Source organism: Microcebus murinus, chromosome 19 (genome assembly GCF_040939455.1).
Source record: "Microcebus murinus isolate Inina chromosome 19, M.murinus_Inina_mat1.0, whole genome shotgun sequence".
Taxonomy (NCBI): Eukaryota; Metazoa; Chordata; class Mammalia; order Primates; family Cheirogaleidae; genus Microcebus; species Microcebus murinus.
In genome coordinates, this window is record NC_134122.1 from 40,458,739 (window position 1) to 40,475,755 (window position 17,017).

The 17,017-nt window shown below is 50.9% G+C and overlaps 1 protein-coding gene across 2 annotated transcripts in view; it reads left to right on the forward strand.

The window, feature by feature from the left end:
- TRIM67 (tripartite motif containing 67) overlaps positions 1 to 17,017 on the forward strand; it is a 36,102-nt gene that overhangs the window by 7,845 nt on the left and 11,240 nt on the right. For both annotated transcript variants that reach the window (XM_012738203.3, XM_075995457.1), the window contains exons 2-4: positions 13,123 to 13,218; positions 14,912 to 15,034; positions 15,975 to 16,085. In XM_012738203.3, coding sequence (XP_012593657.2) covers positions 13,123 to 13,218; positions 14,912 to 15,034; positions 15,975 to 16,085 — 330 coding nt within the window. The remainder of the gene's footprint in view (positions 1 to 13,122; positions 13,219 to 14,911; positions 15,035 to 15,974; positions 16,086 to 17,017) is intronic.

Sequence of the window (17,017 nt, forward strand, 5' to 3'; positions counted from 1 at the left end):
AAAGAGCTGGGATTGCCGGCGTGAGTTACCACACCCGGCCCTCCATCTACTCTTTAGCCACATTTGAAGGGCCAGTCCAGATAGCGGCGGAGATTATGACAGTCATAACCAGGGCACCTAAAGTGTAGCAGAGAATCCAGACAGACATTGGGAAGGAGCTTTAACAAATTCATCCCTCCCCATTTGGAATTTTCTTTTGCAAAGCTCTTTCCAGCAAAAATTGTGAGAGATTTTTGATTTTGATTTTCTAGGGTTGGCTGTTTTCTAACAGACATTCCAAATTGCAGCCTCCTCATTTTGCAGACGAGGAAACTTGAGATGAAAGAGCTTCCTAAACTTGCACAGCAAGTTGTGAGATAATTTTGTAACAAATGGCCCTTTGTCGTTCCTCCGTGTACATTTTGAATAACTGTAAAAATGCAGCAGAATGCTATGTGCATATCTAAACCATAACAGATGGCCACGGCATCAGCTGAAGAGTGATTATGCATGGAAGAAATAGAGGGTTAGCTGACAGCTACTCTAAAAAATTGGGGACAGAGGCTGGGCGTGGTGGCTCACGCCTGCAATCCTAGCACTCTGGGAGGCTGAGGCGGGAGGATCCCTTGAGCTCAGGAGTTTGAGACCAGCCTGAGCAAGAGCGAGACCCCGTCTCTACCAAAAATAGAAAAAATGAGCTGGGCGTAGTAGCGTATACCTGTAGTCCCAGCTAGAATGAGGTAGTGGGAACAGGAAATCAAAGATGGGGATGGTGGGAGCGAAAGCACTTGTTTAGGACAAACAGGACAAAGAGTTTGAGGGATGGTGGGGACCTAAGAGATCACTAACATTGCCCTTCTGTTTCACATATGGCTACAGTGAAGGGGACACAGTTTGGAGAAGAGAGGGTAGGGAAGGAGCCACAAGAACAGGGCAAGGTGAGGTGTGGCCAGGGAACCCAGGATGGGGGACAGTGTCTCAGTGACATGTGTATCAGACAAGAATGGTGACACCTACCAGCACGCACTGAAGGAAAGGGCTGGGCTGCTCACATGTCATCTAAAACATTTGTCCAGATGGTGCATAGTTTAAAATAACTAGGTCAAGTTTGTATTAGAAAATTTAGGTAAATACTTGTATTGACCCAATCTTCCAATCCTCGTTTATAGTTTGACTCTGGGTGAATGTCTATAAAACCAGGAAACCAATGAGATATGAATAATCAGAAATGACAGGCCTCTCAAATGAAGAACTGAGACGTCACCGTCACTCAGTAAATTTTTTGTTGCCATATGGCTAGTCTTACTATCAGCTGGGCTGTGTAACTACATAACTAAAAGTAATCTCTAGCATTTACTACAGCAACATAAAAGCTGACAGTGCCTCTAACTATTACATCCCTTTTCTGGGCTCATACTGCTAATGAGTATTTATTCTTCAATTCATCTAATTACATATTCAATGAATGTCTTGAACACTTGCATCCTATCAGGTGCGGTTCGAAACCCTGAGGACACAGAAGGAATTGTTCTCTTCCCTCAAAGGGCACAAATCTAGCTAGAGGAGAAAGAAAATAAACGAGTAAAACAACAAATAAATAAGCTGGATAATTTCTGATCGTGATAAGTACTAAGATGGAAGTAAAAATAACATGATTAAAAAAACCACTTAGGTGAACTTCTTTGGCGGGAAAGTTGAAAAAGCATCTCTGAGCAGGACATATTCAAGCTAAGACTAGAAGACTGGATGGGAAGGGGCCAGCCCTGTGCGGTTCTGAAGGCCGCACATGGCACAGGGAGAGCCAGGAACCTGGGTTGGGTGAGGCCTGACGTGTTGAAGGAGGGAAAGGAGTGGCGTGTTTGGACTGTCCTAGAGAAGATTCATGAGTGGCAGGAGAGGAGAGCTGGACAGGGCCGGAGGGCACAGGGCCCACAGGCCACGGGGGACTGTTCAGATTTAGTAGTAAGTTCCACGGTTGACCACCGAAGGCTTTAAGCTGGGGAGTGATATTTATTCTTTAAGAGAGCAATCTGACTGGTGTTTGGAAAGTGGCTGGCGGCAGGAAGGGTGGAGGCAGGAAGACAATTAGAGGCTGTTCCAGTAGTTTGGGCTATAGGTGCAGGGACTCGGATGAGGAGACAGGCAGCAAAGGTGGAGAGAAGCAGGTGCTTTCATATCCCCCTGGGGCTCTCTGAGCTTCTGGGACTTTTGGTTTGGTGTCTTTTTTTTATTTTTGGACAAGTCTTGTCTACTGTCTGTTCGGATAATTCTTCTGCTCTGTTCTCTCTCTCATCCTTCTGGAATTCCAATGACACGTATGTTAGATTGCTTGTTATTTTCCCACGGTTCTCAGATGCTTTGTTCTTCTTTTTAATCACTCCTTTTCTCTCTTTGTGTTGCGGTTTCCATAATTTCTATTGACCTCCCCTCCAGTGCACTGATTCTTTTTTTTTTTTTTTTTTTTTTTTGAGACAGAGTCTCACTTTGTTGCCCAGGCTAGAGTGAGTGCCATGGCGTCAGCCTAGCTCACAGCAACCTCAAACTCCTGGGCTCAAGTGATCCTCCTGCCTCAGCCTCCCGAGTAGCTGGGACTACAGGCATGCGCCACCATGCCCGGCTAATTTTTTTTTTTATATATATATCAGTTGGCCAATTAATTTCTTTCTATTTATAGTAGAGACGGGGTCTCGCTCTTGCTCAGGCTGGTTTTGAACTCCTGACCTTGAGCAATCCGCCCGCCTCGGCCTCCCAAGAGCTAGGATTACAGGCGTGAGCCACAGCGCCCGGCCTGCACTGATTCTTTACAAGCTGTGTCGAGTTTACCGATTAGCCCTCTGTCCTCCCTCTGCATTTCTCAGTTGTCCCTCGCTCTCCCCAGCAGGAGGGCCCCGGCAGGGCCTGTGACCGTTTTCTCCATCTCACCCAGGGAGAAAGGTTTTCTTTCCCTCCCCCAGCTGCCAGGGATCTTCACTCTGCTCTGGGGGGGGGGGGGGCTCTCTTTGTTTTTTATAAGTTATGTTCTCTTGAATGTTATAGACCTTCACAAACTGCCTTAAGCCCCTTTTGAAATAAATAGATGAATAAATAAGCAAGAAAGTAGTGTGCTTGAACAAAGCCCAGTAGGACTAGAATCCTCTGGAAGATTGCAATAAGATAGTCCCCTGGCCCCAGCAGTGCCCCCATCACTGTCATAATCACTGAATGTTGCTTGGAAATGTTGGGGTCAAGGCTTGGGCATCTTCCCAGTTACTGGGGCATGCTACAGCTCCCCACCAGTGGACAAAAAAGAGACTCCAAGATGACAACGGTGGCTGGTGTAGCAGTGCAATCATTCATCATGTCTCACGTGTTTCTGTGAACGTCAACACCCACCATCAGCTTGTTTGCAGGGTGTGATTTTGACCTTCCAAATTGGTTTCCTTCATTGAATTATCTGCAGCTATCTGATGAATGCTGGTCCTTCACCCAGCCCCGCTTACCTGGCAGGGTTGCACACCTGTGGCCTGTTGGGATTGTGGCAATGCACAGAGGTGGAATTCAGGGCATGTGGAAGGCAGCAAGACCCTGCTGGGTGGGGGGTGTGAGGAACTGCGAGCAGTCTGCGATTTTAGCTTGCTTACAAGTGGAAAAATTAGCCTGCATGGGTGCAGCCAGAAGACATGAGACTCCTGAGTCAGAGATGAAGAACAGTTTATTACTCACAGCAGTAGCTGTAGCCAGAGAATCAGCATGTTTGGGTCGGTTCCCATAAGGTGATGTGACAAGGCCACATGATACCTGAATATACCATTGTTGGTTGCATTGCAGGAGAGGAACCCTGGGCTTGGCAAACCCAAATCTGTTCTAAAAGGCAGTAAGCATAGAGCCCTTTGGTCCCAGGGGAGACACCATCTCTATCTTCCAAGGCTGTCCTCTATGCAAATATCCTTAGAAACAGAGCAGAACAAAGAGCAATCAGTGCCTCACTTGCGAGACGTGCAGAAACTCCAGAGACCCATGGAAAAATTACCTTTTTACCAGGAAAATTAAATCAAAATTCAAATAGTTGCTTGAGTGATTCCTGCTATTTTGTCCTCATGTGCACCATGCGTAGCTTCCTGAGGCTTCTCTGGTTCTGAAAATATCTTGTTTCAGTAGGGGCACGGGGGCATCAGGGCAAAATGGGCAGGATTTGTGCTGTCATCTGTCAAATTTCTTGCTCCTTTGGGAATTTGTTGGGGGTGGTGGAATGTCTGTGGTCAGACCTAGGTAAAGCTTTTAAGTTAAAGCTGTTGAATGAAGGTGGCTTTCGTTCCTGAATCCACATAATCCCTTCCACCACCCCTCCTTGGCATTAGGACCCGTGTTCAATGGGGTCACATTGCTACCTGAGACACTCTTGCTGTTCCTGCCTTTCCCAATACACCGCCCCCCCCCCATGTGCGGGACGGAGCGGGAAGGAAGTGGTGGTCAGGTCTCCTTTTGTGGCATGGGCTGCTGTGGTGCTGGGACTAGCCAGGTTGATGGGGTCCTTGCTTTGTCAACATTTGGGAAGTGCCTGTGGCGGGTCCCCAGGCAGCTGCACGTTCAAAACCTTAACGGAGTGAAGAGTCAGGTCTGATGAATTCACTTCCGGCAGACAGGCAGCCCTGCCTGAGCATGCAGAATGCTGGGGACAGGGGTCTGGCCAGAGAGTCAAGATGCAGCCAGAAGGTGAGGGAGTGTCCCAGCCCATCAGCCCTGCCCCTGAGAGATTTTGAGGGAGAATCAGGGTTTGTGCTCTCTCCATGCCGGTTGAATATCTGAAGGGCAGTACTATGGAGTACAAAAGGCATGGGCTTTGGGTTCAGAAAAACCTAGGTTTGAGTCCTGGCTCCAACACTCACTAGCTGAGTGACCTTGAGCAAATTATTTCACTTCTCTGAGCCTCAGTCCTCTCTTCTGCAAAATGGGGATAATACCGCACCTCCCGGAGAGGTTGTGAGAAATCAACTAAATTAGGCAAGTAAAGAGTTCAGCACTTAGTAACTTGTCAGTTGCTATCACTGTAGCTATTGACTGGAAGTCACCAGTTGCAGTTGATCCTGTCCCACCATGGGAGAGGAGAGGCCACCAAATCCAGGTTGTGGCTGGGTTCAGACAGCCGGAGCTTCACTATGTAGCACAAGATGACACCGTTCTCAGCAACATCCACCCTTCTGGCCTCAGGGAGTAAATCTCTATGGAGTGGATGTTGGTTCTGTGGATGGTTCTTGTCCTGATGACTCTCCCATCCCCCGGCATGGAGCCTGACAATCTGGGCGGACACAGACCCTCCACCAGGCACCGTTTATAGTGAGTCCTGTGGCCCAGCTCGGGCTCTGAGCTGGGTGAGTGTGTAGTTCTCTGAGGCAGCAGATGTGGAACAGTTCCACGATCACACGTGAAATGAGGTTCTAAACAAGAATAAATTCAGTTGCCAGTTGTGGCAGGCTCAGTGATAGGCTCCAAGGACTTCCTGGAACCTGTGAGTGTTCCCTTACGTCACAAAAGCGACTTTGCAGATGTGATGAAGTCAAAGATCTCAAGATGGGGCGATTTTCCTGGATCGCTCAGCTGGACCCATTGTCACCACCAGGGTCCCTGTAAGAGAGGCAGGAGGATCAGAGTCAGTAGTAGGAGATACAAGGACAGAAGTAAGACATCTTAGTCTGTTCAGCCTGCTATAACAAAACACCGTAGACTGGGTGACTTATAAACAGTAGGGATTTATTTCCTGCAGTTCCGGAGGCTGGGAAGTCCAAGATCAAGGCACTGGCAGATTCAGTGCCTGGTGGGTGCCCATGTCCTGATTCACATATGACACTTTCTTGCTGTGTCCTCATGTGGTAGAAGGGGTGGGGGAGCTCTCTGGGGTTTCTTTTATAAGAGCACTAATCCCATTCATGAGGGCTCCATCCTCATGACCTGATCACCCCCCAAAGGTCCTGCCTCCTAATACCATCACCTTGTGGGTGAGGATTCAATGCATGGATTCTGGGGGACACAACATTCAGAACACAGCACGAGAGGTCGAATGATGTGAGGAAGAAGCCACGAGCAGGTAATGCAGGTGACTTCCAGAAGCCAGAAAAGGCACAGAGGCAGGTACTCCCTTGGAGCCTCCAGAAGGAACCAGCCCTGCTGATTCCTGCTCAGCCCTGATGAGACTCATTTGGGACCTTTGGCTTCCAGAACTGTAAGATAATAAATTTGTGTTGTTTTAGGCCACTGAAGTTCATGGTGACTTACTACAGAAGTGATCGGAAACTTACACACCTTAAGAACCTGTGACAGAGTGACCCCGGGATTCGAGGAAAGGGGGAGACTTTCACAGTATACTGTTATTTTGCACCAGCCCTGGCTGGGGACAGTGAGGGGTGGCAGCATTTTCAAAGACAACTAATTCTTCTGGGTTGGCAGCATCGTGGCCGTGGCTCGGCAGAGGTTCTGGGGGTTGGAGGAGCTTCAGTGCACTGAACAGAACGCTGGATTAGCGTCTGAAGAGTCCCCTTCAGATCCCGCCTGCCTCCTTACTGACTCTGTGACCCAACCACAGGGAGCCAGTGGGACGGGCTGATCTGAGCTGCGTTGCCCTAGGGGACTCCACCTTAATGCCAGACCACAGCCACTGGAGAAACAGGCTGCCTGGGGTGGGGAATCTGGGAGGTCTGTCCACCAACACTCATGGGGTGAGGGTCTGTCCCAAGTCCTCTCGGGACCAGCCTGGCCCCATCCTTTCCCTGCTCCCAGGGCAGTTGAGAAAAGTCTTAGGAAACAAAGCTGCTCTCTGCCCTGGTGCGAGGGGCCGCCATGGGGCAGGGCTTTCCCAGCTGCCGTGGGCAGCTTCCAGAAAGGGCAAGAGCAGGACGGGGTGGGACAGAGGAGCCCTCTTGTCTGCAGCAGAGATGGAGTGGGACGACCGACATCAGAAGTTCTGTCTAGGGGGACAGAGTTTGGGCCAGATTGGGGCTGAGAGTTAAGCTAGAAACAGTGAACACCCAGAGTCTGTAACCAGCACATCAGTGCCCTGAGCTGGGCCAGACTCGCAGTGTCCAGGAGCGTGTGGGGCTCATGCCCTAGAAACAGTGCCTCTGCACTGGCCACATGGCCGTTTTAATTATGCCCAGTATGGGGGACGATTGAGACTCAAATAGCTCGGGGGAGCTAGCCAGACAAAAATCTAGAGCAAAATCAATTCACTGACGCAAATATTTGTGGCATGCATTCCATGTGTCAGGCGCTACGCTGCCCACTGTGTGCACAGTGCTTAGGGCAGGGCTCCCTGGGTGGAGTCGGGTGGCAGGGCAAGGGGCCGGTGCAGCTCCCTGGGCCACCCATCCAAAGACAGCGAGATATCTTGGAGGCTAGGCCTTGCTTTGGGAGCTCAGAGGGGACACTCCACTTGAATGGGAAAAAGCTTCAGGAAGAGGGGCATTTGGGAAGGGTCTTCGCAAACGTGGGGGTTGATAGGCAGTGAGAGGAAAGCAGGAGAGAGGGGGCATGTGAGGCAGGAGGGACCACCAGGGGCAAGGCAGGAAGGGGAGGAACAAGGAGGTGGGACAGACCCAGTTTGGCCGAAGGTTGGGTGCCGCGCGGACAGGCTGGGTGGTGCAGCCAGAGAGGGCGGCAGTGTGGGCAGCCTGGGTGCTGAGCCTAGGGCTGGAGCTTGACTCAGCAGGAAGTGGGGGACATTGTCGAGTGGGAAAATTACATCATCAGAGCTGTGTTTGAGAGAGGACAGCGGGGAGGTCATTTGGATATGTGGCATTCAATTTTTTGGAGTGCCCTTCAAGCAGTGATCTTGATCAGATATTAAATAACTGGACACTGCCTCCACCCACACACATGGGCAGCACTGAGCCCAAGCCCAGGGCCCTGCAGTCCAGTTGCTGGGGCTGGTGGTTCTGTCGGGAGCCATCTCTGCTCATTTAGCAGCGGGGTTTAAAGTGCCCAAGGGAAGGATTCGTAACTGATCAGTGTCCCCCCAAACATCAGTAGGTGGTGCAGCTGCATTCAAATGGCTAGAGGTTGTACTGACACGGGGTCTTATGCCCCCATGCCCTTCAAGCCCAGGGACAACAGTTTGCTCCAGTTACTAGCCCTTTGACATTCAAACAAGAATGGTCTTTAATTACCTATATGGTCTTGGACAGGTTCACAGAAGGCCTCAGGTGAAAAGAGAGGAAAGTGTCTGTAAACAGTTGTGAGCATCAGCTGCACGTCCCGCATGCTCCGGGCGTTTCTGTGCAAGGCGGCGATTAAGGGTAATGGATGGCAACACTGTGCACCTCACCGTGTTGCTAGAAGCTCATGTTCCTTGTGTGCAAAATGAAAAGTTGGACCATGTGACTTCTAAGGTCCTTGGCTCCAGCTTTCTGTGCTTCTGCTGGGCAGTTTTGCTGCTGAAGAACAGGGACTGAATTTCAAAGGTGCTGACTTAGGGGCTTCTCCACCGAGGCCATGGCAAACACAGGAGGGTCATCTAAGAGGCCGTGTGAGCTAAAAACATAGGCGGGTCCCAGTTGGGTGACTTAGATAAACTCATAGATGCTAGACTCCCATGGCACCATTAAAGAGGGATTAGGGAATGCTTGGGTTATATTACAAAGCGTAATAATAAGAACATTTAGGAGGCAAGGATTGTTATTTTTATCATTCTCACATTAGGAGGAATGTTCACTATAGAATAAAGAAATGAAGTGTTTTCCTAAGACACACAAGTAATAAGTGGCAGGGCCGGGATTTGAACCACACAAGCCCAGAGTGTTCACACGACATGCTGTCATGCACTAAAATACCGTCTGAAATACAAGTGCAAGGCTTCGAGGGAACAGGAGCCTACGTCTCTCGTGGACCTTCAAACTGTTCCTGAGGGCTGATGCGGTGACAACCTCATGCCAGGCCCGGGAGGCCACTGGCTCAGCCCAGTGAGGAAACACCCATGTTTCAAGCTGTCTGTCCAAACTCAGGGACTCTGTAGGAATGTAATTCTCACCTGAAAGGCACGGGAAGCTGTAAACTACAGCTTTGTGATCCACGTTAAAGTCCATTCAACCACAAAACAGCTTTTATCTTCTGCCCAGATTATTTCCATTCTTTCCAGGGGTTTGGTATGATCCACACCTGTCACAGGGACAAACCGATCTATCTCCTTCCTTGGACGTCAGGGTCTTCCTTCAGACCAGAAAGGGACAATTTCCAGTGTATTCTGCTGACACTCCAAATTGTCCCTGTGGAAAAAAAGAAGCATGCGTCTCAAAAAGCTGAAGCAAAATACAGTATGCTGCAAACCCCTCACGTTGCCAATAAAGAAACCAGTCGTTCCTTCGCTCCAAAACCTTTGCTCCTTTTCCACTAGAATAATCAGGTCTGATTTCCATAATGCTGTTCCCCGAGCGAGGAGAGGTGACTTGTGGTCATTTCACACATGAAGCACCTGGGTGGGAACAAGGTCAGGTATGTGCCCGTCTGGGGCCCTTCCACGGCCAGCAGGCCAGGGCACGGGGGCCCGCAAGTGGCTGAGCACACCACCAGCCCCAGAGGGTTTGCACTGCGGTGACCTCTCCAGGTGGGCAGAGGGGAGCAGCAGAGACGATAATCAGGTGGCAAGTCTGGAGGGCCTGGAAGCAGTGTCCACCCAGCAGTGAGACTGTTCCCTTTTCAGCCAGGCGTGAGCCCGAGGTCACAGATCTCCTTCAAAACCACTCTGTCCTTGGACGCCTTGCCAAGCTCCTTGGTCTTCTTTGCCAAGCGCGAAGCGGGCCAGCAGCAGGCTCCAGGGAGGGCTGGGCTCTCGGGAGGCCGGCACTGGCTGGGGCAGGAATGTGCTGGCCACTGGTCTGGGCAGAGGGTGCCTGACCCGCACTAACCGGGCCTCTCGGCAAAAGCAAGCTCCTCCGGGAGGGTGCTGGCAGCGATGACGGATCTGCTGCGATCTGTCCCACTCTGCGTGCGCCTCTTACCAAGCAATCGTTTTTTGCTTTGCATTCAGCCAGGGAGCATGGTTGGAGCTCCTAGTTTGTGCAGTGCTGCTGGCTAGAAATGCAGAGGAGAAAAAAAAACACGAAAAAACCCCAGGTCTTTCCAGTGAGAGCTGTACAGGTCAGCAGGACGCTCTGAATGTTTGTGTCCCCCTCAAGTTCATATATGGAAGCCCTGTCCTCAGTGTGCTGACATTGGGCGGTGGGGCGTTTGGGAGGTAATTGGGTGCAGATGAGGTTGTGAGGGCAGAGCTCTGTGATGGGGTTAACACCCCGTGCAAAGAGGACAGCACAGCAGAGCTCTCCGTGTGGCTATAAAGGAACACTGAGGCTGGGTGGTTTATAAAGTTTATCTGGTCACGGTCACGGTTCTGCAGGCTGTCCTAGAAGCTTGAGGCCAACATCTGCTGCTGGTGAGGGCGTCAGGGAGCTCCCATCCTGGCGGAAGGGGAAGGGGAGCCGGTGCGTGCAGATCCCGCGGCGAGAGAGGAAGTGAGAGGGGAGGGAGGAAGGTGCCAGGCTCTTTTTAACAACCAGCTCTGGCGGGGACTCACATGGTGAGAACTCGCTCATGACCCGCTCAAGAACCGACCGTGCTGACACTGTTACCTCAGACTTGTGGCCTCCAGACCTGTGAGGTGTAGATGTTTGCTGTTTAGACCCCTCGGTCTGTGCCATTCTGTCACAGCAGCCTGAGCTGACCAATACGGGGGGACCAGGCACTGCCTCAGTGGGCCATGCTTTGGGTGGGTACCTCGGAGAAGGGGGTTGCTGTTCTTTTCCAGACACCGATAAGCTTCCATTTGAAAATCCCTGTCATTAGAGATACCCCTCAGGGCCTGTGAACGATGCTGACACCTCAGCCTCTTTCAAGTGTGAGTATCTTGGGGTGGCCTGAGTTGTCCTGGGCCCCGTGCCCTCTAAGGATGTGTCCACCCAAATGAAGGCTGTTGAGGTAGAAATAATTTGATAAAGGTCTGTCGGAAGCCAAATGGGAGGACCGACCTGGGGAAGATGCACGAACAGCGTCGGGCGTGTTCCCAAGTCTGCTACAAGTTGGAAAAGGCTTTTATAGGAAAGTTGTCCTTTTTCACTGGAGGGTACAGTGCCCAGGCTACCGATGTCATTGGCCACCGATGACAACATGCAGGCTAAGATGTTCTATGTGTTAAGACAATCACTAAAACTTCATGATGCAGAAAGAAATCAGCAGAATGTCATGATTCGGTAACAAATCAGCACCCTTTTCAATGTCAGCAGGTTACATGTTAATCGGTACATCAACAGTTCCAGGCACTCACCGTGAGGTTTGAGGGACTCATGATCAGAGTCTTTACTCGGGGACAGGATGTGAGCCGGGGATCGTCACGCCTCTCCCAGGTGGCTCATTTGGCAGCCTTCCAAGGGTGGCCTGTAGGTCACCAGATGGGGGTCAGGACCTGTGTCTCCGGGACAGTAGCCACTGGCCCACGGTGGCTGTTGAAACTTACACCAAATAATATTTAAAAACCCAGCTCTGCGGTCACATTAGCCACCTTCAAACGCCCAGTGGCCACACGTGGCTGGTGGACAGAGCAGACACAGAACACGGCTGCCATCTCCGTGAGTTCTGTTGGGTTTCACCGCCTAGGTACTTGCGTTAAGCATGGTGCACCTGGTGGATGGGCTGTGGGGCGGAGGGGCCTGAACTGGCCGAGCTGGGACTAGGGTGGGGAAGCCCGTGGAGTGAGGAAACCTGCAAGGAGCGTGCCTTGCTGAGCCTCAGTGGGAGGCTCCCAGCACTGTCTGAGCAAGACGCCCGAGCCTTGGCCTCCCTGGAACGTCAGTGCACTTCGTGTCCAAGGCCCCTTCCATCTCTTTCCACGTCCCGTGCCTTCCTGTCTGCCTGTGACTTCATTTGCTGCCCTTTTCCTAGGTGTACAGCTGAGGCTCATGTGGACAGTCCAGTGGGTCTCAGGCTGCACCTGAGCACCCTAGAGGGCTAGTTAAAACGCAGACTCCTGGGCTTCTCCCCCAGTTTCCGTGAGGCAGAGCTGGGGTGGAGCCAGACACTGCATTTCCAACAAGCTCCCAGGTGATGCCGAGGCTGCCGGGCAGGACCACACTTTGAGAACCGCTGGTGTGGTCTAAAGAATCACATTCATTGATTCATTCATGCAATTAATATTTATTTAGTGCACGCACCAGGTGCTTTTCTGGTGCTGGGATACGGCTGTGAACCATCCAAAGTCCCTGTCTCAGGCAGTTTACGTTCTGGGGAGGGGAGACAGAGTACACAAATCTGGGCTGGGAGGTGATGACTGTTAGGAAGAGTAAGGCAGAGGGAGGGGAGAGGGCTATTTTGTAGGGTCATGAGGACAGGTCTCACCGACAAGGTGACATTTGAGCAGAGTCTTAGCAGGGTGTGTCAGGGAGAAGTAGACCTTGGCCTTTCTGATTCTATTTTGTTCCATCCTCAGCTTTTTAATTTGAAAAATGAGAGTCATGTTAAAAATCAAGGTCATCTGTCTACTCGATAGCAAGGTTTTAAAGACAAATTGATTGTGTGTGTCTGTGGTTCCCTAAAGGGAAACCTGATGCCAAAGGCCACGGATCTGAGCTCAGCTAGCAGTTTTGCCCTCGAGGCCCAGCAACTGATCCTGGCTCTTGAGAACCCCTCACTGGCCACACGCCTCTCTGCGGGGGGAGGAGTCCCCAGGGCTGAGGGTAGAGACGCTAGGTGCACCCCAGGGTAAAAGGTGGCTGTGCAGGTGTGGAGTGCACGAGCTTGGCCGGGGGTCTGGGATGTCCATATATTAGTGCCTTCTGATGAGGGTAGAACTGCTATGGGGACCGGGGGACAGGCCAGCCCCAGGGCTCCCTTGTCTTCTTGTCCCGGGCTCTGCAAACGTCAGAGCAGGCCTGTCAGCTTCAACCGCTTAGCTGGGTGCTCCTTAGCTCTATCCAGCTTTGAGGGCCAGAAAGAAGAATGTCTGTAAGTCAATCAACATCAACCACTGCTGGAAAAATAAGCGAATGTTTTAAGGACTGCGAGTCAGTAGTGGTCTCTTTCTCAATGAGGACAGCACGTGTGTTGGATCAGTTCCATCCCCTCGTATATGAAGTGCGACCTGTGTGCCTTTCACACCTAATGTCTCTTTTCAATGCGTGATATCTTTTCCAGGCACAACTATCTCAGGCCCTAAACGGAGTTTCGGATAAGGCAAAAGAAGCGAAGGAGTTTCTGGTTCAGCTCAAGAACATACTGCAGCAGATCCAGGTGAGCACAGCTCTGGCTTTGAGAGGCTCACTCAGTGTAGAAAGTGTGCAAAGATGCAAAGTTACCAGAGGAAAGGAAAAGTCTTGGGAGAAGCATTTTTTTTTTTTTTTTTTTTTGCAATGAACACTGGAAGGTTGATGCGTGCTACTGTGCAGACTTGGCTGCTGAAGGTACCATGTCCTCACTCCCCTGACATGCACATGGCACCTGATATGGGACAGAAATTGTACATGGAGCCAGTTAGAGAGAATTGTACAATGGAGGGCTGCAGAGATGTGATCTAGCATTCTACACGGCCGTGTGGTCCTGTGCGAGATCTGAGTTTGGTGCCCTTGTACCCAAATACGCCCATGTCATCGTGGCCTCTAATATAAACGCATCATTTACTAAATAGATGTACTTACTGAGCCCCTACACCATGTCACCTGCTGAGCCCGACACAGGATGCAAAGATCAGCGAGGCCACAGTCTCCGGCCGCAGGGGGCTCGGTCTGCAGGACAGAGGGGGCACACACGCGTGCTGCCGCGTGAACTGCACGTGCAGAGGAACTGTTCATGCAGATGGGGGGCCCGTAAAGCATTCACGTGTCTGGATGGAGAAAAGGGACCAAGGGCCCCTGAATTCCTAATCAGCCCACAAAAGCCATCCTTCCTAACGACTTAAAGTGCAGACTTCAGCCGCAGGGCATTTTATTAATTAATGATGATGTTTCTGGTGTTTCTAGTGGTTCACAGACAGGAGATGTATTAGTTTGCTGGGGCTCCATAACAAAACACCAGAGACTGCAGGGCTTAAACAACAGAAACTTATTTTCTCACGGTTCTGGAGGCTGGAGGTCTGAGATCCAGGTGCTGGCAGGGGTGGGTGTCCCTGAGGCCTCTCTCCTGGGCTTGCAGATGGCCGTCTCCCCCTGTGTCCTCACGTGGTCATCTGTCTGTGTGTGTCTGTGTCCTGCTCTGCTCTTCTCACAGGGACGCCGGTCATATTGGGTTGGGTACACCCGTGTGACCTCATTTTAACTTAATTATCCAAATACAGTCACATTTGGAGGTTCTGCTGGGGGGCGGTCAGGACTTCAATATATGAATTTTAGGAGACACAGTTTGGCCCGTAATAGGAGGCATTGATCCACGCTGGTCTTAGAGACCCGGAAGGATTCTATTATAAACGGAGAAAGCCCCTACAGCAGGAGCACTGCTTTTTTGTTTGGCTTACTTTTTTCTGACTATAAAGAGCACACGTTTGTATTACAGAAATTTTGGAAAGCAGGGAAAAATAGAGCTAGGAAAACGTTCATCAATATCCCACCATTGGAAGTGACCACTCTCACCATTTTGACATGTTTACCTTAGAGACGCACACACACACAAGCACATACACACATGCAAGCACACACAATATGTATGGGATTATGCTGTTCGCAACTTATATGCCTGTTTTTCGTCTTAACAGTCTTATGAGCATTTCCCACGGCATTGAAAATGCTGTGAACAAGACTGGAGTGACTGTAGAACACCCCACCATATAGGTGTGCTGAGAGTCACAGGACACCTCCCTAATTCATATTTCTATTGTTTCAAATTTAACAACTTTGTGGGTGACTCTGGGGTGAGCTTCTCTGAAGTACGTCTTTGTCGGCAGCACTCACCAGATTTCAGCGTCTTCTCTCTAGAGCTCTCTGCTTCCCCCCAGGAAAACGGACTGGACTACGAAGCCTGCCTGGTTGCTCAGTGCGATGCCCTGGTGGACGCGTTGACTCGGCAGAAAGCCAAGCTGCTCACCAAGGTGACGAAAGAGAGGGAGCACAAGTTGAAGGTAGGTACCTAGGCGACTGGTACATTTCACCTCTGTTTCGTCCTCCTCCCCAGTGTGGCCGGGCACGCGGCAGGCGCTGGGTGAATGTCAGTGAGTGAGTGAATGAGGCAAGGAAGGGAGGCACCGTCTGGTTCAGCTACACTGTTGTGACTTGACAGAGGCCATTAAACACCCACGCTGTCTCTCCAGAGCCGAGACAGACGCCCTGAGTCTTGCTGGCTTCAAGTCAGAAGCCCACCTCCTCTAAGTCCCTGTTTCTTTCTAAGGGACCCCCTCTTGTTCTCCTGTTCTCATCTTGCAGGCCAGAAGTGACCAGTGACAAGCCTGGCTTTGCTCGAGCCTCCAGCTCTGTCCCCTTCTTTGGGGTCTCTCTCACATCTCTTGTACCCAAAAATAGTCGGCAATAATGCATGCAGCTCCTGTTACCCTGAGTACCTGGCTCAGCCAGGTGCTGTGAACACTCTGACTTGAGGAAGGGCGATCATTGTCCAAGGAGCTCTGTCTATGCTAGAGACATTTCCTAACTGAATCAGAAAACATTACTTTCAAGGAGAGAAGGAATGAGTGTTGGCAATGACCTGTGGTTTACCAGCCCAGTGGCTAAGTCCCTTGAGTTGTCCATGACCACACCAACAGGTTGACAGTGAGTCAAGAAGCCATTGGTGTGGCATCTCAGATCATGCCCTGTCTCTGCATTACTGTCCAGAGAGTTCAGAACATTTGCTGTGTTGGAAGTTGTGGCCACACTTGTTGGGAAGTGAGTCCATTTACTCCCCAGGAAAGAGGACACGTGGAGCTCAGGGACAGAGCCAAGGGAGGAGCGGGTGCAAGTGGTCCAGACCAGCACCGCCTCTTCCAGGGCTAGTTATCTGGCTCTGACTGTGGCCTCCCTGCTCTTCCTCCCATGAGACACCTACTGAAAGGAGTGTTCCCGTTGCAGATGGTTTGGGACCAGATCAATCACTGCACGTTGAAGCTGCGCCAGTCCACCGGGCTGATGGAGTACTGCCTTGAGGTGATCAAGGAGAACGACCCCTCTGGGTTCCTACAGGTGAGCCTGCCCTGGCGGACTCTAGCTGGGCTTCATCCAACTCCACTTCTGCTCCCCAAACCAGCCCAAGGCTTAGGCAAGGCCCTTCCACAGCTTGGGATTGAGTAGAGTCCCTTTTGCTCAGTGATCCCAGAAGACCTAGGCTCTCACATTGGCTCTGACTCTCACTAGCTGTGACCCTAATTTTGCATCATGCATTAACCTAGGAGATGAAATGGCATAATCTCTAGGACCAAAATGCCATTCTGCAGTATTTCTCCCGAAAATGGGAAAAAGACAGTGTTTGCCAAACAAGCTGGACAGATTGCACTGGGAGAAGTGAGTTAGCAGAATCCACACTGCCCGTGTGCAGTCCTGCGGGCCTGGGCGGCGACTGGCTCACTGCCCGCAGAGACGGTGCAGCCTCCACGGGGCCATCTCTCCAGCATTTAGGCTGACTCAGTGTCATGAGTATCTCTCGGGAACGTGGCAGTGATCCAGCCTCTATCTGCAGAGAAAATGATCCACCCCCTTGATGACTCCCAAAGAAGGGTACACAGGATCATGGCTCTCCAGGGACACGTGCAAATGTCTGACAAGCAGGGCTTTCCAGCAGAGCTGAGGGTGTGATGCAGTCAGAGTTCAGAGCAGAAACTACAGAAAAACTTAGAGGAACCACACTGGGGGAAGTGGGCTTCAAAACTCTAGGGGTATGGGGTGTGCTTTCTTCAGACACTGGGGCAAACTACTAGCACGTTCCCCTTGGCAAAGCACTAGATCTAGCAAAACGTATAATGAAGGATGCTTTTGTATATTAAAAAATAGTATCGTGAATCTCACAACAGGGTTTGGCCCAATTTCTTTGAATAGCAAGTGCTTCTGCTCATTTCACATGGCCGCCCTTTTAAAATATGATTGAAACAATACAGTGCGTTTTTATATGGCCAGTGTTG